A 24625-nucleotide genomic window follows, 5' to 3' on the forward strand; every position below is an offset into this window, starting at 1 on the left:
GATCAAATTGTTTAAAGTTTTGTATCTGATAATTGTTTGTTCATGTAAAAATACAAGTTGCAAGTTATCAGCCAGGTATGAAAAGTCACTAGCCCCCTTAGATCACCATATGCACACAGTATACCGATTCTTAATCGCCAATGGATAGCTGTGAGTGAATATTTTGAGGCCTATGTTTACCATATGTGTGTCAGTAAGATGTACGTAGGTTGGATATTGTGTGCACTATATACTATATATGAAAACATGATTAAGTCCATTCTATGCATATTCTTCTCGAATGATTACATAAAATTATAGTGAGACAGAGTCCAGAATTATTGGCCCCATTGATTTATTTGAGTTTGCACTATAATTCCATCGTAGGACCTCGTCCGACTACAACAAGTGAAAAACTTTGTTAAAGAAAGTAAGGACCTTGAATCCAGTTTAATAGCTGATGTGCAAAGGTTGGAAAGCCTGGAGAAAGAAAAACAGAATACAAGCAGTTGTCTAAAGGAACAGCAGATAGAACAACTTGGGCAGCAAGAAGACGCAGGCAAGTGCTGTAATTATGTTTTTATTTATTTACTAATAGCTTTATCAAAACAATGCAAACTTAAATCTCGTAATTTAAAATTCATCACTGCACAACAGCTGCCTTTACTTACATTCCAGCTACAATATGGGTGACCGATTTATCTCAATTATAGACCTCATTTGGCTGCAGTCTGTCCACCTTTAGTTACAAGTCACTAAACCATTTTAATAGAGTACCCTTTCAACTGTAAGGACCCACCAAGGGAAGCCCACCACCCAAGGTCCCACCTTGGGCCTTTCAGACCATCCTTTGTTGCCCTATTTCTGTAATAACTTTGGCATAAAGACATATGAGCCTTTTTCTAGTATATAGTCAATAAAATGTACCCAGATATTTAAATATTAGTTATATTGATTAGTTAGCATTGCCATGACTTTCTCCATGACAGAATATTGTTATTGTTGTTGTTATTGTTATTTTGCATTTATATAGTGCCTTATATACCATTGGTATGGTCTGAAGGCGCTGGTAGGTTGAACGCCCTTGGGAACCGAAGTTCATATCAGTAGAGAGAGTAGAGAGAGTCAAAAAACAAAGGGTGCGTGTGAGCATCGGGTATGTGTGCAGCTCGTGCGGTATACATGTGATAGATGCTTCCTAGGGGTAGGTGTGCCGGTTGAGAGGTCAGGAGTATGTGTTCGTTCTGGCAGTATTTATCCAGATCGGATGTGGCTGCGTTAGGCCTGAGGAGAACGCCTGGCTGGGGGTGTGTAACCAGCAGTGATTGCTTAGAATGATGTGGAGTGAGCGGCGAGTGTTGGTATGAGAACCGTTATACCGAATGGTGTCATAGTATCTCTGTGTTCTAGTTGAGTGATGATGTAAGGAGAGAGTAAGCGTGGTGGTGGGATAAGATGGGTTATATGCCCTTTCAGACATTCACTGCATTCAAATCATAGTATATTCATCACGTCCTCCTCTACGCACTCTCCCCTTCTAAGCATTCACCAGTTTTACGTCCTCACCCCCTCGACGCACTCGTCCCCTCGACGCACTCGTCCCCTCGACGCACTCGTCCCCTCGACGCACTCGTCCCCTCGACGCACTCGTCCCCTCGACGCACTCGTCCCCTCGACGCACTCGTCCCCTCGACGCACTCGTCCCCTCGACGCACTCGTCCCCTCGACGCACTCATCCTCTGTACGCACTCATCTGATCCCTGCACTCTTCTGCTCCCCGCACTCTTCAGCTCCACGTACTCATATGCTTTAAGCACTCGTGCCTTTTCACGCATTCAACAGCACTGTCCTGTCCTATATATTCCCTCTACACTCATCTGTTCTATATCTTCGTCCGTTCTGTACACTCATTCACTCTGTATCTTTATCCATTCATATGCTCTGTCAACTCCTCCGCTTTATCCACTCTATCCGCCCTGTCCACTCATCCGCCCTATCTACTCATCTGCCCTATCTACTCATCCTCTCGTCCGCCATATCCACTCATCCATACTATCCATTCATCCGGTCTATCTACTCAACCAGTCTATCCACTCATCCGCCCTATCCACCCATCCTCTCAACCGTTCCATCTCCTCATCCACTCTATCCACTGGTCCACTCTATCTACTCATCCACTCCATCCACTCATCTATACTATCCATACATCAGGTCTATCCACCCATCCACTCATCCACTCATCTGGCCTATCCGCTCCGGTGCACTCCTCCGCTCCGGTACACTCCTCCGCTTTGTACGTTTGTTAGGTCTGCACACTCTCTGCACTTCCATATTCATGCTTTATTCATATTGATGTGCTCTACATACTCATCAGGTTCACATACTCGTTTTTTCTACATACCTATCCCGTTTACGCTCATCCATTCTGGACATTCATCTGTTTTACGTGCTTCTGCGTTCTACTCGTTTCCTGTATTACGCGCTCATCCGCTCTACACCCTTGTCAGTTCTACACATCCAGCCGCTCTACACACTCGTCCACTCAACATGTTCATCCATTCCGTATACTCATTGGTCTACATATTCATTCGATTCCCACATTCATTCAGACTATATATTTATTTGTTCTAAGTAATTAATCCACGCCATTCACTTTGTTCGCTCCGCATGTATTCTGTCCATTTTGGGAATTTAAATCTCTTTCATGTTCCCGTGTGATTTATTCTTATTATTTTCACAAAATGTTTTCATTTTTATTTTTAATTCGCCCTCTAGAGAGGTACTTGGGATTACTTTAACAAAGGCTGCTTCATAGATGAAAAAAATTGTAATTTTATTTGATTTCTCTATCCACAGGGTATAAAAAGGAGGTACAGATAGACATGTTTCTATTGAATCTCCCGTGTTCCTCTTCTGTTCTGATCTTTCTCATGATTAGTTTTCAGAATCCAAGTTAGAGGTTATTAAATGATTCCCATCTTTTTTATGGGGAGTCCTGAATCAGGAGGCCCAGGTGAGTTTTAAATTCGTTATTTGCTCGTCTGAGGCTCTTCCTGATATTTGAAGCCTACCGGTTTCAGTGGCACAGGGGCCACATTCATCAGGGCTGGACAGACACTAAAAGGTTACTGTGTCGATGTCTAAGTGGCTGGTTGGATCGTGCCGGGGGATCCCACCTACAGAAGAGGCGGAAACCAGAGGGAGCGGGGACAAAAGAGGAGAGTGAGTGGCACCATGATGGTATTTGAACAGTGTCACAATCGTTTGTCGGTGCTCTCATGTTAAGAATTCAACCTAGGTCTTACCTAGTTATAGGGGTCCCCACGAGTATCTGTGTGGTTTGGAAGAGAACATTTTTATACTTCCCACAAAAAACATGAAGCTATTGTCATGCTCTGGAATCTGGAAAACAAAAAAGGAGTAATGTTTTAACCAAAGAGGGCAGACAGTAGTGTAATTTATTACAAGTAGTTAAAAATTAGTGCTTATTAAAAGGGTAATATTTAAAATAACCTACGACAAGTTTTCATTCAAGGAGCTCCTGAGGCTATGTGCTATATCTCAGAGAAGTTTAGCATATTTGTGTTAGACAATTGTCAATAGCGTATATAGTTTATCATGTAGTGCCACAATCCCCTGGGGTAAATAAACCGACGGGGAGTACTGGCAAATGGGAAGAGAGACTGTAAGGAGGAAGGGCCCACTAGTCGACCTATTATGCTCCAGAGCCCATAAAGAACACATGAGCTGAGACAGGAGTCTGTGCCTGCACAGTCAATTTCACTTTTCCTCGTGTCATACCCAAGATGGGCTTACCTTCGCCGCTTGAAAAATTTCAGGTCGGGAAGGGACGGCTCACCGCGGATGATTCCGGTCCGCGCGCAGATATGTTCGTGGCTATGCTTGAATGCTGCCGCGTCTAACTGATGTATTAACTAAGCGTCCACGGTGCCAGGGCAGCGGCCAGGGACACAAAAGAGGGACTGGTTCCTAGTATACGCCATCTTGTATGAGTGTACAGGAACGTCTAAGTCAATCAATAAGGCGTAAAGGGTCCACACCTTGCTGGACCTGGCCTAGTATAATCATAAATTGTATGGTATAGTCTTAGAGGTTGTAACAGAGGATGTGAATCAACATCCTCTTTGCAAGGTAAGTGTTGGTGCCGTTTTTCGGGCACCACAGTAGGCTCAACATGGTAAAGACATCATGCTACGTGGAACAAAACCCAGAGTGCGGCGAGTTTTAAAAGAGAGCAAGGAGTCAATAATTCTTGAAAAGACCCATATACATGCAAGTGGACTGCACGGTTGGGATGTACAGTCGTCATAACATGTATAACTCTGCAGATCCTGACATCTAGGGGGCAAAACGTGTGAGGCTTATAGATCAGAAGGCTAGAGGGCGCTAAGAGATTACAGCTCAAATAATTGTCGTGGCCCAGTACATTTGTTGGTATCACATAACTAGTATCACATTGTTTACAGACCATTCTATATATAATCAAATACAGTTGAAAATGGTTTTTTTCATAGAGTGGCCAGAGTCTGCCAGCTCGTTGGTTCATTCAAGCCGGACTTGTCTGTTTGTAGACGAAAGATCCACAATTGTTCTCTTTTGAAGAGTAAGTCATGAATGTTTCCCCCTCGTTTAGGGACATTGGGCCTCATTACACGGAAGGCGGTAAGCCATGGCGCTATTAGCGCCATGGCTGCCGCCGGTACCTTACCGGGTCCGCCTTGGTGGATGGCGGAATTAGCGCCATATTCCAAGGTGTGTGGGGGCGCTAATTCCGCCATCCACCATTGCCCCTTCACCATTGCCAGTCAGCCCCATAGGGCTCCATGTTAATGGTGAAGGTGCTAATTACGGTACCGCAAAGTGCGGTACCGTAATTAGCACCAAGGTCCCTTTGCGGGTCCCGTACTTAACGCCTGTAAAAACCAGGCGTTAAGGGAGGACCCGCAAAGGGACCTCGTAGTAAGGCGGTAAGGATTTACTGGTACCGGTGCCCTTACCGGTACCGGTAAACCCTTACCGCCTTCAGTGTAATGAGGCCCATTGACTTTTTCAATGACTGTCCATTTGACATCCGTTGCTTCATGCTGGTGTTGAACAAAGTGAGTTACCATGGGAGCAGTTAGTTTTTTAGTGCGGATACATGACCGATGTTCAGCAAGTCTAGTTTTTATAGATCGGGTGGTCATACCCACGTATCGCTTATTGCAGGGGCAGGTGATTAAATAGATAACGTTCTTACTGTTACAGTTTGTGAAGTTTTTTTACAGCCATGGGTAGCGCCAACCAATGTCAATAGATGTAGTTCTGGTAGTTCCTGCACATGCACTGCAGGTACCACATGGCGCATGTCCCGTGGGTTTGGCCTGGTTCCATAAGGTGGCAATGATGGGTTCCCTTGGTTCTTTATAAGTGTGGATAAGCGAGTCTCTGAGGTTGTTCCCTCGCTTAATTGCAAATCTAGGTTTTTCAAGATTTGATTTTCCCACATTCAAGAGTGGCCATAGTTTAATCACTTCTTTTTTAATTTTGTTGGTTAAAGGTGAGAAGCTGAAGATCGCAGTAATTTTCTCTTCTTGATCTATCTTTCTGGTATGCTGTTCCAGAGTAGTCTCTCTAGGAATATTTCTTGCTCTTTTTTTAGCTCTCTTTATCGTGCGTCTCGGATAGCCGCGATCCCGTAACTTGCAGTAAAGTTGGTTTGATTGTTGTTCATATGCCTGCATTGTTGAGCAGTTCCTGCTGTATCTCAGGAATTGTCCAAAGGGTAAATTATTTCTCAAGGAGGATGGATGGTAACTCGGGTTCTGTTCGTTAAGCCAGGTCATAAAGATGATGAGTTCTTGTTCATTGCCATGGAAAATCATCAGAACGTCTTCGATATATCTTTTCCACAGTTTTATATATGTGCCCCAGGAGTTGGTGATACGATAGATCGTTTTCTCTTCGAAATCCGCTACATGCAGATTTGCTAGGCTCAGCGCAAAGGTGGCGCCCATCGCTGTACCAGATGTTTGTTCGTAGAAAGAGGTTTCATACATGAAGTAATTCTTAGTCAAGGCAATCTCGGCTAGTTGCATAATGAGATTAACTGGCGTCTCAAGGGGTGGGGTTGTGTCTCTCAGGATTTTTTCGATCACTTGTAGGGTTGCCATCTGCGGGATCTTTGTGTATAGCTGTTCAATATCCAGTGTCACAAGTAATTGACCTTCTATGTCAAAGGGTAAGTCTTTGAGTAGCCGAAGGATGGCAGTAATATCCTTCAAATGTGATCTCATCTGGTTCACTTTCGGTTTTAGGAAGTAGTCGACAAACTCTGACAGTGGTTCCAAGACCGAGCCTATGCCTGACACTATAGGTCTTCCGGGGATGGGGGTAATTCCCTTGTGAACTTTAGGTAGAGCATAAAATGCTGGTCTCCTCAGAGTTTTCTGGTTCAAATAGTCGTACTCTTTTGTACTGATGTGGCCCTCTACTAAGGCTTCTTCCAGGATCGGTGCTATCAGTTGTTTGATGTCTTCCCTTGGGTCTTTTCCCAATTGTCTATAGCTTGTTCGTTCCTCTAGTAAAGTTTGTACCATTTGTTTGTAGTCCTGTATGTCTAGGAGCACTGTGGCTCCACCTTTATCCGCTGGTTTAATAATTATTTGTTTGTTATCTGTCAGAGCTCGTAAATCCAGTCTTTCTTTCTTCGAGATGTTGTTAAATGTTTCAGGGTGTTCTTTCTCCATTTCTTCAATCTTCCTGAGCAGCGCTTTTTCAAAAGTTATAGATTCTGGAGTGATTCCGTGTGGAGGTGGGTAAAAGGTGGATTTTCCCCTCAAATTGGTCGCACTTTTTTCTAGTTCTGTATAGGTAATATTCTCGAAGTATTGCTTCAGTCTGATTTTACGGACTAATTGTGCTACTTCTATACGAGTTTGGAAAGGTTCATGTGTGGTGGTGGGAACAAAAGAAAGTCATTTTTCCAGGAGGTCCTGTTGGTCTTTAGTCAGTCTATGACTGGAGAAGTTCATCACTAAGGATTTCTCTCTTGGTTGTTCTGGAGGTCCTGGATTATTGAAACTCACATCGATATCTATCTGTGGTACATTCGTACTGGCTCTCTGTGGCATTCCTTGTCTTTCATGTGTATGATTCATGTCCTCATCATGCCATGTGACTGACTTTTTCTTCAGGGTACTTCTTAAGGGGGCATTGATGTCTGTCCTCGTCCCTTTCTGCGTGTTACCCGTGGTGATTGATTTTGCCAGGGTGCTTGCCACTGTCCTCTTCCTCTGTTTCTGGTTTTTCCTTGCCTCCGATGAAAAAATTGGGGTGCTGTGGAGGAATTGCGATTGGATTGATTGTTGGCAGTGCTGTTAGTACTTGCTGTGCTGCCACTGCTTCCGTTTGAGCTCCCACTGGAAAAGGTCCAGTTTTGTGGTCTAGGACGATTATTTTGTATCCTTTTCCTATTGAATTGATTAAAAAGTTGGCCTGGCATAGAGGGAGTCTGGCTCTGATCTTCATAATGGGCATCCGTAATAAAAGGATGTATTCTTTCTTGAGTATAGGAGGCTAAATCTTTCTTCAGTGTTACTACTTTTTTGTTCAGATTTAATTCCTTAAATTCCTTCATAGAGGCCTCCAGTTCTTCAATACTTTTTTTTATAAGATTCGAGGATATGGGCTGTTTTCAGAGCATCTTGTTTTTCCTCAATCTCCTTCATTAATTTTTCAGATACTGTCTTAGCTGTGCTGATAATTAGTACCAGCCAATCCCGTGTGCACTTGTTTGAGATGTACGACCCTCTCGAGCCCAAAAACTACCGCCCCCATCTCAAACACCAGATTCCTTGCCAAACTCATTGACCAAACTGCCTACTCCCAACTAAATGCCTTTGTCGAAGACAACAATCTCCTAGACCCCGCTCAATCTGGTTTCAGAGCCCTTCACAGAACTGAAACCACTCTAACCTCAATTTGGGATGACCTTAAAATGACTGCAGACTCCGCGGGATGCGCGGCACTAATCCTTCTTGACCTATCCGCTGCCTTCGACACAATCAATCACTCAATCCTCCTAGACCGCCTCCACTCCCTAGGAATTCGTGGAACCACTCTTAAGTGGATAGCTTCATTCCTCAAAGATCGGTACCAAATAACGATACTCTCCAACTATACCTCCCAAGCCCGACCAGTCGACACAGGAGTCCCAGAAGGAGCGTGCCTTTCCACCCTCCTGTTCAATCTCTACTTAATCACCCTCCCACCAATAATTTGTTCGCACAACATCCTGTGCTACAACTACGCCGACGACACACAACTAATTTTAAAACTCCTGAACTCAAAACCCAACTGCAGACCTGACCTGGCCTCCTGCCTCCTTGACATAGAACTCTGGATGACCCAAAGCCACCTCCTGTTAAACCCCTCCAAAATCGAAATCATGGTATGTGGCAACCTGGAACTTCTCCCACAACAACTACCCTGGCCTTCCGCCATGGGCAAGTCTCCGACCCCCTCCAACTCAGTGAAAAATCTTGGATGCACCCTTGACTCTGACCTAACACTCTCGCGCCAAGTCAACAACGTCTCAAAGTCCTGCCACTACCACCTTAAAACCCTTAGACGCATCTTTCCATATCTCTCCTTTCCCAACAGACTCTCCGCGGTCCAATCAATCGTTATATCAAGACTGGACTACGCAAACCCCCTATACCTCGGAGTCCACGCGTACCAACTGAAGAAACTCCAAAGGGCACAACACGCGGCAGCCAAATTGCTTCTTGCACTTGGGCCAAGAGACCACATCTCCCCAGCCCTTAACACGCTGAACTGGCTTCCAGTAGCCCGCAGGGTGACCTTCAAAACCTTGTGCATCTCCCATCGAGCGCTGCATAAAACCGGACCTCAATATCTTCCAGACAAGCTAAAACCATACAAACCCCCCCCCCCCCCCCGCACCTTAAGATCAAGCTCAGCCGGCCTCCTAGTCATTCTGAAGACAAACTCAATTAAGTTGGGCGGATCATTATTCTCAGCCTTGGCCCCCACGCTATGGAACTCACTCCCACCCCACATCCGCCAGACCGAGTATTTAATGGCTTTCCGCAAACTGCTGAAAACCTGGCTCTTCCCCTAAAACCAACCTATACCAAACTAACCCAAACAGACCAACAGCAACTCAAGGACACCAATCCATCAAACCACCTGATGCGAGAAACTGACAGCTAACGACCCCCAATGTAATCTAGAAGGGCAAACAGAACTAAATGAATAAAGTAGATCAAAGCAGTGAAATGGTTAATAAGAGTAAATCATACGGGAACAGGAAAGAGATTTAAACTCCCGAAATGGATAGAATGCATGCGAAGTGAACAAAGTGAATGGCGTAGATGTATTACTTAGAACAGATAACTATATAGTTTGAATGAATCTGGGAATCGAATGAATATGTAGACCGGATGAGTGTATGGAATGGATGAACATGTTGAGTGGATGAGTGTGTAGAGCGGCTGGATGTGTAGAATGGACAAGCATGTAGAGCGGATGAGCGCGTAATACAGGAAAGCGAGTAGAACACAGAAGTGCGTAAAACAGATGAATGTCCAGAACGGATGAGCATATACGGGATAAGTGTGTAGAAATGACGGGTATGTGACCCTGATGAGTATGTAGAGCGCATGAATATGGAAGTGTGTAGACCTAGCGAATGTACAGAGCGGAGGAGTGTACAGAGCGGAGGAGTGTACAGAGCGGAGGAGTGTACAGAGCGGAGGAGTGTACAGAGCGGAGGAGTGTACAGAGCGGAGGAGTGTACAGAGCGGAGGAGTGTACAGAGCGGAGGAGTGTACAGAGTGGAGGAGTGCCCAGAGCGGAAGAGAGGATTGAACGGATGAGAGAATGAGTGGATAGGGCGGATGGATGGATCGAGCGGATGAGTGAATAGAATGGATGAGAGGATAGAATGGACAAGTGGATAGAACAGATGAGAGAATGAATGGATATGCGGATGAATGGATAGGGCAGATGAGTGAATAGAGGGGATGAGTGGATAACGCAGAGGAGTGTTAGAACCTATGAGTGGATAAGTGTACAGACTGGATGAGTGGATAAAGCGGATGAGTAGATAGAGCGTATGCGTGGATAAGTGTACAGAGTGACTGATTGTACAGAACGGATGAAAGTATAGAATGGATGAGGGTAGAGATGAACATATAAGACAGAATATCGCTGCTGAATGTGTGAAAGGCACAAGCCCTTAAAGCAGATGACTACGAGGAGCAGATGAGTGCGGGGAGCAAATGAACACAGGGATCAGATAATTGTGTAGAAGGGATGAATGCGCAGAGGGATGAGCGCGTAGTGGGGATGAGTGTATAAAGGGGGTTGAATCGCGTAGAGGGATGAGTGCGTAGAGAGGAAGAATGCTTAGAGAATGAGTGCGTAGAAGGGATGAGTGCGTAGAAGGGATGAGTGCGTAGAAGGGATGAGTGCGTAGAGGGGATGAGTGCGTAGAGGGGATGAGTGCGTAGAGGGGATGAGTGCGTAGAGGGGGTGAGTGCGTAGAGGGGGTGAGTGCATAAAGGGGAGTGGGTGCGCAGAGGTGAGTGCGTCGTGGGGGGTATGCATCGGGTGGGTGAGTAGATCGTGGGGGTGAGTGCGTCGTAGGGGTGAGTGCGTCGAGGGGGTGTATGCATCGGGTGGGTGAGTAGATCGTGGGGGTGAGTGCGTCGTAGGGGTGAGTGCGTCGTAGGGGTGAGTGGGTCGAGGGGGTGAGTGCGTCGAGGGGGTGAGTGCGTCGAGGGGGTGAATGCGCAGAGGGGTGAGTGCGTCGAGGGGGTGAATGCGCAGAGTGGGTGAGTGGATAGAGCGGATGAGAGGCTAGAACGGACAAGTGGATAGAACGGATGAGAGAATGAGTGGATAGGGCAGACGAATGGATAGGGCGGATAAGTGAATAGAGTGGATGAGAGGATAGAACGGACAAGTGGATAGAACGGATGAGAGAATGAGTGGATTGAGCGGATGAGTGGATGGGGCAGATGAGTGAATAGAGTGGATGAGAAGATAAAGCGGGTGAGGATTAGAGCGTATGAGTGGATACGTGTACAGAGTGGATAAGTGTACAGAGTGAATGAGTGTACATAATGGACGAAGGTATAGAACAGATGAGTGTAGAGATGAATAAATGGGACAGAATACTGATGTTGAATGCGTGAAAGACACGAGTGCTTAAAACAGACGAGTGCGGGGATCAGTTAAGTGCGCAGAAGGGATGATTGCGTAGAGGGATGAGTGCGTAAAGGGAGTTGAATTGCGTAGAGGGATCGAGCGTGTAGAGAGGAAGAATGCGTAGAGAAGATGAGTGCGTAGAGGGGGTGAGTGCATAGAAGGGGTGAGTGCGTAGAGGGGGTGAGCGCGTCGAGGATTTGTGTGCCCGCTACATTAAGAGCATCCTTCTTTCACTTTCCAGGTGTCAACATTTTAGAATTAGTCCAGACACAGGACATAAAAAAAATTCTTCCATGGCATCCAATAACACCCCACACAGATTAAAGTGAGAAGAACACTTGTGGCAGCTTTAATTTCCGAAAGCACTTCCTTTAAAAAATACTGAGATATTGTGCGCCAGCAAAACTCACAAAAACAGACGGGAAGCCAAATTCACCTGAAGGGGGTTAAGCAATGGTCCAAATCTACAACATAAACCAAAAGAACCCCTATCCGTCAGTGTACAGTAAAAAATAGAGCAGATCAATATCTGTCAGTTCCTGTTAAATAAGTCCAAAGAAAACAATTTCTTTTAAAATGAGACTTTATCTAACAATGATTTGATGTCCGAGAGCAACAATGAATCAACAACACTGTAAACCCACTGCACAATTTATCATAACATTGAAAGAAATGACAAGAAAAAGGTCAAAGAAAACCTACATAATACGTAACACATAGATCACAAATAGATATAAAAGGCCATGACTGACATGTTTCAATCCCTAATAGTAATATGTGATCTTCCTCAGGGGTCGAAAAGCACTGTATTAATATATATTAGCACCCTGGCAGGGGGAGCCAGCTAATCAGGTGGCTAGGAATACGTGCTTGCATCGGCAATGAAAGCCAGTGTTCCATGTCACCTGACGGCCGGCTCCTCCCGCCACCTTCTTCCCCCCACCTCTGTCTCTTTTTTCCCCCTTCCCCTTCCAACCTTCACTTACCTTAGTTGTGTAGCGGCAGCAGTCGCTGCCGCAGCTGCTCCTTTCTCACTGCTCCTGCAGGCTGCCATAGAAAGAGAAGTGGGGCTCTGTATGGAGCCCTGCCTTCCCTTTGATTGGTGGCCATCTTGGCAAAGTATTTTCCTTTGTTCAACAGGACATGCACCGTGTCCCGTTGAACTAAGGTAGTTACTTTTTTTCTGTAGCCCCCCGGGTAACCACTTTTGCCGCCCAGGGTGCTAATAGCCTTAAAACCCCATTGCAAAGGCTGGAAAAAGGGTAACAGTCTGTAGCCCTCGTTATGCGCCCTCGCTTCACTCGGCCCAATAACTTGGGCTGCCGGGCTGTTACACCCTGTCCAGCCCTTGGAACGGGGGATTAACGCCATGAAGATACACTGTGCTCCCTTATCCAATACTCAAGCTAATGGATATTGCAAAACAAATAGCAACATTTAAGAAGTTCCATATTGTCTCAAGCAATTGTGCGCAGGCACCACAAATCATGTTTCCCTAAATCCCTCGACACCTCCGGCATAGAGATGACACGTTTTGGAATATTTTACTGAGATGATGGGGGCAAATACATCTGTATCGCAAATTGTATATCCTTATCTATGGTGCATCGTGATGACTTGCGAGTTCTCTGCAAAATGTTACATTGATTCATCCAAAATGTCCCTACCTTTATATAGTCTAATAATCGCTTCTCTGTTGTTTTGTTCTTCAGATAGCTGCTCCAGCGGGCAGAGTTTTATATTAGGTAGCCAGTGCCACAATTGCATATAGTGAATTTGCACTTGTTCATTGATTTAATGTTTTCCTTTATTTTGCTCAAAATGAATTGTCTGTTTATGTATAATTTATATAGTTTCTCAAGTCCTTTACTTTTCCAATTGATAAAGTAAGCTTCCATTAGACCCTTGGAGAACATTTTATTACCACGTTTTTGTTAACACACTTTATTAGCATTTAATAGACAAAAGCATTAAACTACATATCTCAAATAAGAAACCCAGTTACATTCAAATGGGGGCTGATCAGCTTTCACATAAAATGGCACTTCTGTAACAATTTCCCTCCCCCCTGCACTCTTGCCAGCTTCCTCCCCACCAAGTCCCCCAACATGTTTTTAGTCCCTATTAGCTACCGGCCATTGTCTGTCACCAGCATACAGGACTCCAATCATATTTTGAATGCCGGTGCTGGCCGCCCTCAAAGACACCTCTCTAATTCTTGGGCCAGGAATTACATATGTTGTATTCTGATAGTCCAATGTGTCCAACAATCTCAATCAATTTCTCCCCTGGGCAGTCTGTTTTCTCAACACTCCATCCCCATTCCCTGCCCACTGTCAGTTCAAACTTCTGCCATCATGTACAATTTCAGCCGTGGGTTCATGGGGGAAGTGCATCCGATGGGGAGAATATCGCCTGTACCAATGTGTCCCAAGCATTCACATCAGGACTCCCTTCCCTTGACCCACACTGTGCTGCCCTGCTCCAGGCAGCAGATTCAGCTAAGGCTCATTTTCTTGGGTCAACCCGCCATGCTTCAATTCTGGGTCCATCAGGTGCCTTCCAAGCCATTACTATCCTTCACTTAGCTAGTATACAAATGAGGTCCTTCATATGTTTTGCATGCCTTCCACTCCTAGAGTACAGGCCTAACAAGAATGCTTCAGAGGGCCAAGTCTGCATCATTATCCCTCCCGCTAGCAGCACTGGTCGCCACCTCCTGCCAAAACCTGCTAAAACTGGACAGGAGCAAAACATATGGAAAAAATCAGCAGTCTCATGTTCGTATCTGTGGCAATTTAAGACTCCCGTTTTCTTAAATTTCGAAATCCTTTGAAGGGACAGGTAGGCTCTGTGCAATACATACAACTGAATAAGCTTAATCCTGGAGTTTCTCGACAATTGTTTAGTATTACAGTGCACGCAGCCACTCAGCTTCAGTTAACTCACGCACTTTTTGTCCCAATGTCTCACATGTAGACAGCAGTACTTCATATAATCTGGAGACTGTGTGTCCGCCCTTGGCTACGTCAAACAGTGTGCCTAACACTTGGTCTTCTTCTATACCTTCCTTGAAGTCTAACCATGTCCTCTGTATGTTCTGGTTAACAAGGGGGGTCCTGGGAGTCCCTCTGCCAGACATTAGTCCTGGTTGCGAGAGACTTACCCAGAGTCTTTAGCTCACTATCTTTCACAGAGAAGAAATATCCTAAACATATCAGTCTTTGTCCCCCTTGTTAATCTCTGTATGTTCTGGACCAGGGTCTGGTGTATCAAAAACTGTCCCCTGTGTATGCCCGTGCTTTCCATTAATGCTCCAAAGTCCGCTAATTTCACTTCAACCTGTAAGTCCCCTATGGTGGCTATACTGTGTTTCTCCCAATACTGTCTTATTTTCAGCATAGGGTCTCGCCCCTTCCCCACATAAACTATCAACTAAATGTTCCGAGATTATGGGTTCACAACCCCTTAAGTTTCCATACCCTGCCCCATATTATCATAGCCAATTGCATGAGCCAGGGCTTCGCCGTGGCATCTAAGTCTGTCGACCAACAGGACCTCTTTCAAGAAATATTGTCCTGTTGACTGCTGCATGAGTCCTGAGCACAGCATGGTCTCATCTGCCAGCCAGCTAGTCACAAACTGTAGTTGTCCCGCCAGGTAATACAGCTCGAAATTAGGTAGCCATATTCTGCTTTGAGCATAGTCTGAAGAGTGTTTAGTGCGATCCTACATCTGCCTCTGCCCCATAGAAATGTTTGTGCTTTCAAATCCAGGTCTACAAAAAACATTTTGGGGATGTTGTATGGCATATTAATGACGTGGTATAGTAGGCGGGATAACGTGACCATCTTAAGCACGGCAGCCCTGCCCATCACTAATAGGGTCAATCTCTGCCAGAAGGACATTGACCTGGAGACACCCTCTATGTGTTGTGTTTGTGGGCTGCGCCCATGTCATGCCTGACATTAATCCCCAGGTACCGGAAAGACTCTTCTTGCCACTGCAGCCCCAAATCAGGTAAGTTGTCCTGGCTCAACCGAACAAGCTCTGCAAAAGTGAACAGGCAAGACTCCTCCCTACTTACGTGGATGCCAGAGAGCTCTCCAAACTGGGCTATTACATCTAGTATACGCTGTAAGTTTTCAGCAGGCGAGTGCACATAGACCAGCATGTCGTCCGCTTACATCGAGATTAAGTGTCGGACTCCACCCACCATTATCCCAGCCTCTTTGTAGTTTTTATTCAGGAAGACTGCCAGTGGCTCCAGGGCTAGTATAAAAAGCATCAGAGGCAGCGGGCAACCCTGTTTGGTACCTCTGTGCAGCTCCCATTCCTCAGATATCTGTTTCCCTGTCCTCACTCTAGCTTGGGGTCAAGTGTACAGCAGCCCCACTGAGCTACGCAACCTTTCCCCTATCCCAAATTGCTTTAGCGTTGCCTGCAGCCAATTCCATCTAACACAATTAAATGCTTTGATTGCGTCCAAGGAGGCTACTGCACAGTCTATCCCCAGTCGTCTGGTGCCATTCATCACATGGTGTAGTCGCCCTCAAGTTCCATGCAGTGCTTCTGTTTGGCAAGTACCCCGTCTGGTCAGTATGTATCAAATGGCTGATCACCTCCTTTAATCTATTAGCTGAAAGGGCAGTGAGTATTCATAATCGTGGTTAATCATGGACCGCAGCCTATAAGAGCCACAATCCTGGGGGGGGCTTGCCCGGTTTAAGTATTGGTACAATCACAGACTCTCGCATACCCCTAGGAAGCCAGCCTTTTTTCCATACCTCCTCATATAATTCCAGTAGTTTTGGTGCAAGTGATGCGGCATAAGTCTTATAAAATTCTCCTGGCAGGCAGTTCGGGCCAGGGTTTTTGTCTGTTGGCAGAGACTGTATGACCGCCTGAATCTCCTCCACCGTGAGGGGGACGTCCAGACTGTTCACTCCTGCCTCATCCAACCAGGGCAGCCCTATCTCAGCTAAAGCTTCTGTGATTTCCCAATCATGGCCCGCCCGTTTTACAGAATACAATGTCTCCTAGTACATGGAGAATCTTTCATTTATGGCAATCTGTGTGGTCACAAGGTTCCCTCCCTCATCCTGTATGGCACATATCATTTCCCTGGGTTCTTCACTAATGCAGTGCTATGCCAGTAGTCTGCCCGGTTTATCCCCTTCTTCATGCATTCTTTGGGTCTATCTCATGTAATCGAATTTTTCCAAGTCGTTACCATTCTTTGGTGCATTTTTGTTGCATGACTAATAGGTTTGCCTCCGAGTCACCCTCCGTTTCCCAGTTCCTCTCGAACAGCTCGATCTCCATTTCAACTCCCTCCAGGGCCTTTAGTATCTCTTTCCTAACCCTCCCATCTTCCCAATAGCTGCTCCTCTTATAAGCATCATAAATGCATCCCACAGGATGTAGTTCTCTGTGACACTTCCTGTGTTTATTCCAAAGTATTCCTCTATTCTCTCCCCAATGTAATCTCTGAATATGCTATCTGTTAGGGAGAATTCTCATTTATGGCTAATTTCCCTCACCTAGTGAGTCCCCCAGCAGCTTTGCTGGACTTCTGGAGTTTATTTTTTTCCACTTGGTAAGAGTGTGAGCTTTTCCCCACTCTCACCTGTGTTTTGCCATGTGTATTTTTCTGTTTTGTGATTGTGGACTCTGAAGTACACCACTTCAGTAGCCCCCTTCTTTTGTGTGTCACACAGCACCTTCAGTGCCGTGGCACAGGGTTGTCTTTGAGACTTCCCCCCCGACTCCATTTCTGAAGCTGACTACAGTCCTCCAGAAAAAGGTAAAGTTGCCATTACCTTTACTTAGTCAATCTACCACAGATTCAGTATACCCCATCTTCCATGGAGTACTGGAAAGGGTTAATTTGTATCCCTTTTTATCTGTACCTCCTAGAGCATTGTTTCGCTCTTTTAACATTTAGACTTGGCTGGTGGCAGTGGTATCTACCCTAACTTTTCTACCGCGATTATATTAGATAAACGTGATATTGTTCTTGGCTATTATATTGGCCTCGAACATAAACCCGCTCGACCAAATTGTCTTTATTTTGGCTCCGGTTGGGTTTATTCGCCATTTCCTTTTGTTAAAGTCCTTCTTGTGTTTTACTTTGCGCGGCAAACTAGGTTCGCCTTCTTTGTTCAACGTCTTTTGGCAGGCTTCTGCTCAGAAGCCCTCCACCAGGCGCCTGGGTGTCTAGGTGGGCTGAATGTGAGGGAGGGGTGTAGTCACCCCCTGCACAGGGTATCCTAGGAAAATAAAGTCGCACTTTGCCATGATTGGCTGAGGTGGTTGCCCAGGCTGGACAACTCCCCTGCTGGGTGATTGACAGCCAGGCTGTGTGAATGGGTGTTTTGCGCATTAAAAGGCAGGTCTCTTGTTCTAGAAGTCAGAGAGTCACCACTGGAACTACAAGGAACCAAAGAGAAGCAGAGAGAATGACGACTGCTGCAACTACCCCATCCTGGTGAAGCCCTGCTGCAGTCCTGAGCTATCTACCCTTCAACGACTAAGAGAAGATCCAGTCCGGAGTCTTCTTCCCTTGAGCCTGGTGGGGACAACCAGCTCATCTTCCACAGCCAGAGGATCCTCTTCCTTGTTCGAAATTGCTGCACACTGCTGTAGTGGTCCGGATAGCCATTTGAAGAGCCTCTCCTGTTTTTAAGGAGCGTACCTTTTATTCCTTGTCGCTGCTGCCGGCTTCATCCCTGTGTGATGCTGACCCCCTTCACACGTCCACCTTCACAACGAAGCTCCAGGAATCGTGGGTCTGTGGGAAACCAACAGGAACAACTGCCAGGGCACCAGCTGCACCACTGGAACAAGGTACTGTGTTCTGCTTGAGGAAACTGGGTGAACCCCTTTTCTTCATCTCCAAGGCTTGCCTTTGTCTTCCCTCTTTCTTATAACTTTTGCTTCCGAACATTGACAATATCGAAGTACTCTTGGCTACATTGAATCGTGAACTGTCTGACTGTGTGATTTTCGGCAACAGGCCCCCGGTGTCACTTGACCCTGGCTCCGGCCCTTTGACTCTTGAACTCCTGTCTCTGAGTGTTTCTCGATTCTGTCTGCCTAACCAAAATATTGCCTGTGATTTTTGCCTCCAACTCCCTCTGGGTATCTCAGGTGCCAAGTGTGTTTTTGCCCCGGTAGCATTTCATGTCACGGATACGCGTTTAATTGTCAAAAACTGTCAAAAAGTGATCGCAATCGTATTCGCGGTAACGTGTTTTGTTCATAACAACGGTCCATAGAAACACAGGGTACTTAGGTTGAGACATACTGTACAAAGTGAATTGGTTAGTTGTAGTATATTTGACGTGTGGTTTATGTTTAAGTTTAATAGAAGTGTTGTGTTTATAACAAATGGTTTAAAAATAAATGTACTTAGATTTTTCTACCTGAAACCTTGAGTCAATGTTTGCTTGAGTCACAGTAATTGTGGTCCCTTTATGTAATCTCTGCTACTGCTCATATACTCTTGAAATAAGCCTGGCTGCTCCGCCACTGCCACCACTCTGACATAGTAGTACAGGCTTGTACTAAAGGTAAAACTTGTATTGCCATCTGTATTCCTAATTATGTGTAGTGGTCCCTAAGGGTACTGCACATGATTCTGCCTAACACTATCCTGTAGGACTTTTATACAGAGATGCCAGGTCGGGATCGGCGGCCTGGGAAAGGAACGCCACCAGGTGGCGATCAGTGGAGCATGGTCAGAAAGGACCCTAGCTTTGTACTCTGCCTCCATGAACTCCCCGGCAGTGTCCTGTCCTGTGAACAAGTAATCCGGGCAAGTGTAAACCCCTGAAGGTGCTGCATAATGTGAGTACATAGCTCTCAACTCACACGCTTTTGGCGGGTGTCACCCGCCTTGTAAACAGCTGTCTCACCCGCCAAGCCTCATGCACGCCCATTCGTTTCAATGGACCTCTCACCCGCCAAAAATAAAATCGGGTGTTTTCACCCGCCTTTGCGACATAAATGGTTGAGAGCTATGTGAGTATCACCTTCTCCTTGAATTCCCCTCCATATATCTACCACGCTGATGTTCCTCAATATATCGCCCAAGGCTGTCGCGGGGGGGAGGTTTGCTGGTATTTATCATCTGACCTACCAACTAAGGGATCACCGATCAGGACCTGGCCTGCCTGACCTCTTTCCTCGACCCTCCCCAAGTCCAACTTGGGTCCTTCCTTTCCTCTATCTCAATCTCTAGCTGTGGTGTTCCCCAGGGGTCTAACTTCTCTCCCTGGCTGTTCAACCAATACCTGGCACCTCCTGCCCATTGCATTGCAGCTCTCTGCTCCAACTTTTAGTGCTAGGCGGGTGACACTCAGCTCGTTTTCAGGCTCCCCTCTGTCACCTCTTCTCCTTCTCTCATATCAGACTGTCTGCTATCCAGGAATGGTGTGCCACCAACAATCTCTGCCTTAATGCCAGTAAGACAGAGATTCTCCTCATCGGCACACCTGCAACCCCTCCTTTCCTGTCACTCTCTGGCCGGCATCCCTTGGCCCTCTTCGTGCTCCCACCTGTGAGGCTAAGAACCTCTGGGTCATCTTCGACTCCACACTCTCCTTTTCTCCTCACATCTCTGACGTCTCTAAGAAGTCACACTACCAACTGCACCTCCTCCGAGGTATTCTTCATTTCCTCTCCTTCCCCCAGAAGCTCACTGTCTCTAGAGCTCTGCTTCTCTCTAGGCTGGACTACTGCAACAGCCTCTTTCTAAATCTGCCTGCTTCTACTCTACGCCCTCTGCAACTCATCCAGAACATGACTGCAAGACTTGTCCTTGGCCTCAGGCCCAGGGATTGTATCTCTCCAGCAATGAAATCTCTGCATTGGCTCCCAGTAGCTGCAAGGATTAAGTTCAAGACCCCTGCATTTTCCACAAGGCCTTCTGGCGCGTGTCTCCTCAATACCTCCAACTCTCTCTTCGTAGATACCTTCCTACTCAAGCTCTTCGCTCCTCCACCTCCCTCAGGGTCAGTCGCTTCTCCAAGCAACGAGTTGATGGTAGATCTCTTTCTTCGGCTGGGGCCTCCCTCTGGAACAGCCTTCCTGCCTCTCTGAAACTCGAGGAGAACCATCTCCGGTTCCGGAAGCACCTCAAGACCTTCCTCTTTGCTTCTGCCTTCTCTCTTCCTCTCACCTGCTGATTTCCTGTCTTGATACTGCACTGGTCACCTGGCTCCCCTCTGATTTCAGGCCCATGTCCCTAACCGCCCAGTTGCACACCCGCACTTCCTCCCGGCAACCCTTGCACTTGGGTCTGTATCTGTAACCCTACAGTCCCCCCCACCTGCACTTTTGGACACCTGCTGTCTGCATTTACCCTTGCACCTGCCACCTGCTGGCCACACCACTTGTTATTATTTTGATCCCATGTACATCACTGCCCCCTCCCGTTTTCCCCTGGGACTTTTCTCCTCCCCCCTGCCCTGCACTTGCGCAATCGCAATGTCACTTGGCCTAGTAAGATTGTTGTCTCTGTCCTTGTTAGGCAGAAACTTGTGCAGTTCCCTTTGGGAACACTGCAAAAGATTTAGGACTACAGGTGTTAGCAGTAAACCCACTTGGTAGCAGTCTGTACCACCCAGATTTACCTGGTAGCTGTGGCTGAGCAGTCAGACTTCCCTCAAGAAGAGTTAGGCAGTATGCAAAGTATACACAACAGGCACTCAGATACAATAATACAAGCAAACACTGACCAGAGCTTTGGTATCAAGTATATAATTATTTATTTAAAAACACACTGTTTGAAACACTCCAGCACTCTTATTGTAAAACACTCTAAACACAGTTACTATTACAATATATACAACCCTTATTCCTTATCAGATAAGTTTTAGTTAACACCACTTATTTCCAGACAGAGGTGAGCGCTTGACTATAGATGGCACTCCAATAAGTTCATAAAGAAGGGAGGGAAAAAGACAGAATATGGAAAGATAGACCACTCTAAGATTTAGGAACACTTTTAGCAAGGCAGAAGAGCAAAAGTCACTTGTGAGCCAAAGTCCATAGGCTGGGCCCACTCTTAGAGAGAGCAGAGCACAAATGCCCCCAAGATCACACAGTTACACAAGGCTTTGAAAGTCTTGCAGAGAGTTCGAAAAGAGTTTAGAGAGGCTCAGAAAAGTTTAGCCAGGATGTCCCAGGCTAACCCAGGTTCGAAAGCCGGGGGCTAAATCTACCCCTGCAGTCGGTGGCAAGGGAAGCCAGGCGGAACTCGGTACCTTAAGTGGGAAGGATCCTCCAGCGGTGGCAGTTGTTCCTGGCAGCGGTTGCAAGTCTCGGCGTCGTCCAGGGGAAGAGAAGATCTCGACTTGGAGGAAAGCTGAAGGTCGTTGCACTGCCAGGGAAGAAACCAGCCGCAGAGTTTTCCCGTTAAAGGTATTACCCTTTATTTCGCGGTCGCGGTAAAACGTGGTATTCCGGTTGCCGGGGTGCTTGGCACAGGCAAGGCGGCCACGAGATGCGTCGGGAAGGCGAAAAGACGGTGAACTGGTTATCCCCACCAGTAAAAGGAAGAAGACTCTCCGGCGGGAGATCTCCTCTGTCGTTGGGAAAAGTGGTGAGACGTTCCAGCAGGGCTCCACTGGTGGTGTCATTGTGGCACGTCGGCTCAGCTTCTCCCTCGTCGGATTCTTAGGTCCTGTGGCGACTTCTGAAGTTCCAGTCCCCAAAGCCCTGCTTTTATGCAGAAAACCCCCATTCACTGAGCCTAGCTGTCACTCAAACATGCTAAGTGGTGAGCCGGCCGGCTCACCACTTGGGCCAATCAGGACGGAGTGCGACTTGAGTTGCCTAGGCAACTCAGTCCAGGGTGCCTAAATCCCCCTCCACCCCTCCTAAGTACCCCAGACAGAGTGGCATCACTTTGGAGGGCTTCTGTGGAGAAGCCCGCCAAAAAGTGGAACAAAGGGCTCGACTTGGGTTGGGGTCACAGAAGAGAACACAAACGCCATTTTAGAACCGAGTTTTGGCAAAAAATACCAACCGGAGAATTAATAATAATTAAATAAACTGGCGGTATGTTCGAGGCTATCGTAATTAAATAAATAAAGATAGTAGCCTCGAACAATGGGAAAATCCCATAGAGAAATATTCGCGGTTGAATATAAAAAGTAGTATCCACTGCCACCAGCCAAAACTCGATCGGGGGGACGGAGACGTCGACTAACAGACCCCGGGGCAATCGAATTGCCCCAGCCAGTACGTCCACAATATGATGGTTTGTACTGCTTCTGTTCAGAATTTAAGACTAGTAAAGTCAATGGTGACTTTACATGCCCTGGGAGACAGTAGTCAGTCCCAGGGTATGGAGTCTATACTGGGGGGGTCACTATGACACCCCTGTGTTACTGCACTGAGGGTGCTGTGTAACACACATCACAAAAACACATGCAGCCCTATGGAGTAAAAGACCCCATAGCCCATTAAACACATCTAGAGTCAAAGGAACACACTCAAATCATGTCCAAGAGTGAGGGTAAAATAGTCTCACTCTTGGCAGGAGAAAAAATTAAACCCCAAAAATCCAGCAAAGCTGCTTGGGGACTCACTAGGTTAGGAAATTCAGCCTAAACAGAGAATTCTCCCTAACAGTCCTCCCTCTGTTCCACCTTCCTTGCATCGTTGCACCTTGAAACACTTGTGTATAGGTGTCAGGATCCATCCTTGGAAGCTATGGCAGAAGTGGAAGTTTTCGCCGCGGAGAACCTTCACTTAGCGGTCCAGTCCTCATCCAACATGGCTGCCTTTGTTATTTAAGCAAGCCCCGCCCACCTCCCGGCGCGTTGTATCTGTGTTGTTACTCCTTGTGATACCAGCGCTCAGCTAAATACTCTGTTTAGCTCCTTCAGTGCCCCCCGTAGTGCTTACTCCTACCCGCTTGCCTTACCTCTGTTTTTCTCAGCCTTTCCCTACTCCCTTTGTCCTTTCACGGCACTTGTCCGTCATGCCTTTTCAGACTTTCCCTTTGCTTTCGGCATCTTGCCACTCGTACTAGCGGTCCGCCGCCATTCTCGCGTATCTTCGTGTTCCTCTCTGTGCTTTTCGTGGATCCAACCGTTTCTGGTAAGTAGGGACTTTAACTGCTTCTCCCTCTTTTCCTACCTTTCCCTCTCTGCTCGGTCCGTGTCCCTGTTCCGGGTTCTTTCCCTCTTCTCTTTCCTCCCTCATTGCTTCTCGTTGCTGCTACCTTGTATCCGGCCAAGTCTCCACGGATCGGATCCTGCCTTCTTTTCCTCAAGCCATCTTCATTTTGGTGGACAGAACAAACTCGCTTGATCCACTTGTTTCTTGGGTTCACTCCGGATCACTCGCTACCACATCCACTATTGGAGAGTCTCATATTCAATACCATCTCAGGAAGACTACACAGGGTTTTTTACCGTCCATCGGTCTTTTCCCTGTCGTGGGGCTTTGGCTCCTCGGGGGCCCCCCAAGACAGGTCCCACCTCCTGTCGAGGTGGCCTCCGAGGGAGCCAGACCCTACTTGCATGACAGGAGGTCCAAAGACAAGTCTACAAAGGAAGATACCAGAACTCCCCTAAGATCCTCCAAACACTGCAAGGACAAGCAAGAGGAAGTCTCAGGTGAGGAGAAGGGTGGTGAGGGTGAACAGTCTGACAGAATACAACGCCAAGACAGAATCATGGCTTCCCTTGAACAGTATCAGGAGCTGGTGGCAGCATTGCAGGGACTAACCCTAGAAGTCCAATCCCTGAAAACCGAAAATGCTGCCCTACGCCAACAAGTAGTCCTACATAGGGACGACCAAGGAGACCTACCACCCATGCCTTTATCCATCGGAAAATATGATGGCTATCCAGGCGGTCTAAAGGAGTACTTAGACGCCTGCCACGTATATTTTGCCTTTCGTCCCCACGCCTTTGAAACAGCCAGAGCGAAAGTGGGGTTCCTCATAGCTAATCTCACCGGAAATGCCTTGGCTTGGGCCACCCCGTTGGTAACAATAAATGATCCTGCACTGGCTAATTATGACTCATTTGTGGACCTTTTCAAGGCCAGATTCGATCGTCCTGAGGTTTTGTACACCTCTTTTGAAGCAATACTAGATGTAGAACAAGGAAACACGGATGTACAGACCTACATATCTCGCTTCCTGAGACTGGTGGCGAAAACAGATTGGCCAGAATCTGCCAAACAGACGATCTTTCGGAGGGGACTTAAGGATGAGTTGAAGGATGAGTTAGCCCGAGTAGCTCGACCTCCGTCCTTTCAAGATCTCATGTCACTCACACTCCAATTAGAGTATCGTCTCAACGAACGCTGCCAGAAAAAAAGAAGACCTCGCCTTAGCCAGCCTTCATCCAGCCCAACTCCTCACCCTTCGAGGGAACCGTCC

General features: G+C 46.7%; 1 protein-coding gene across 1 annotated transcript in view; it reads left to right on the forward strand.

Moving 5' to 3' along the window:
• The window catches only part of C7PHXorf38 (chromosome 7p CXorf38 homolog), an 807084-nt gene that overhangs the window by 606720 nt on the left and 175739 nt on the right, over positions 1-24625 (forward strand). The window contains exon 6 of the mRNA XM_069636539.1: positions 367-538. Coding sequence (XP_069492640.1) covers positions 367-538 — 172 coding nt within the window. The remainder of the gene's footprint in view (positions 1-366; positions 539-24625) is intronic.

The sequence above is a fragment of the Ambystoma mexicanum genome, chromosome 7p (genome assembly GCF_040938575.1).
Source record: "Ambystoma mexicanum isolate Mex_15411 chromosome 7p, UKY_AmexF1_1, whole genome shotgun sequence".
In the NCBI taxonomy this organism is placed as follows: Eukaryota; Metazoa; Chordata; class Amphibia; order Caudata; family Ambystomatidae; genus Ambystoma; species Ambystoma mexicanum.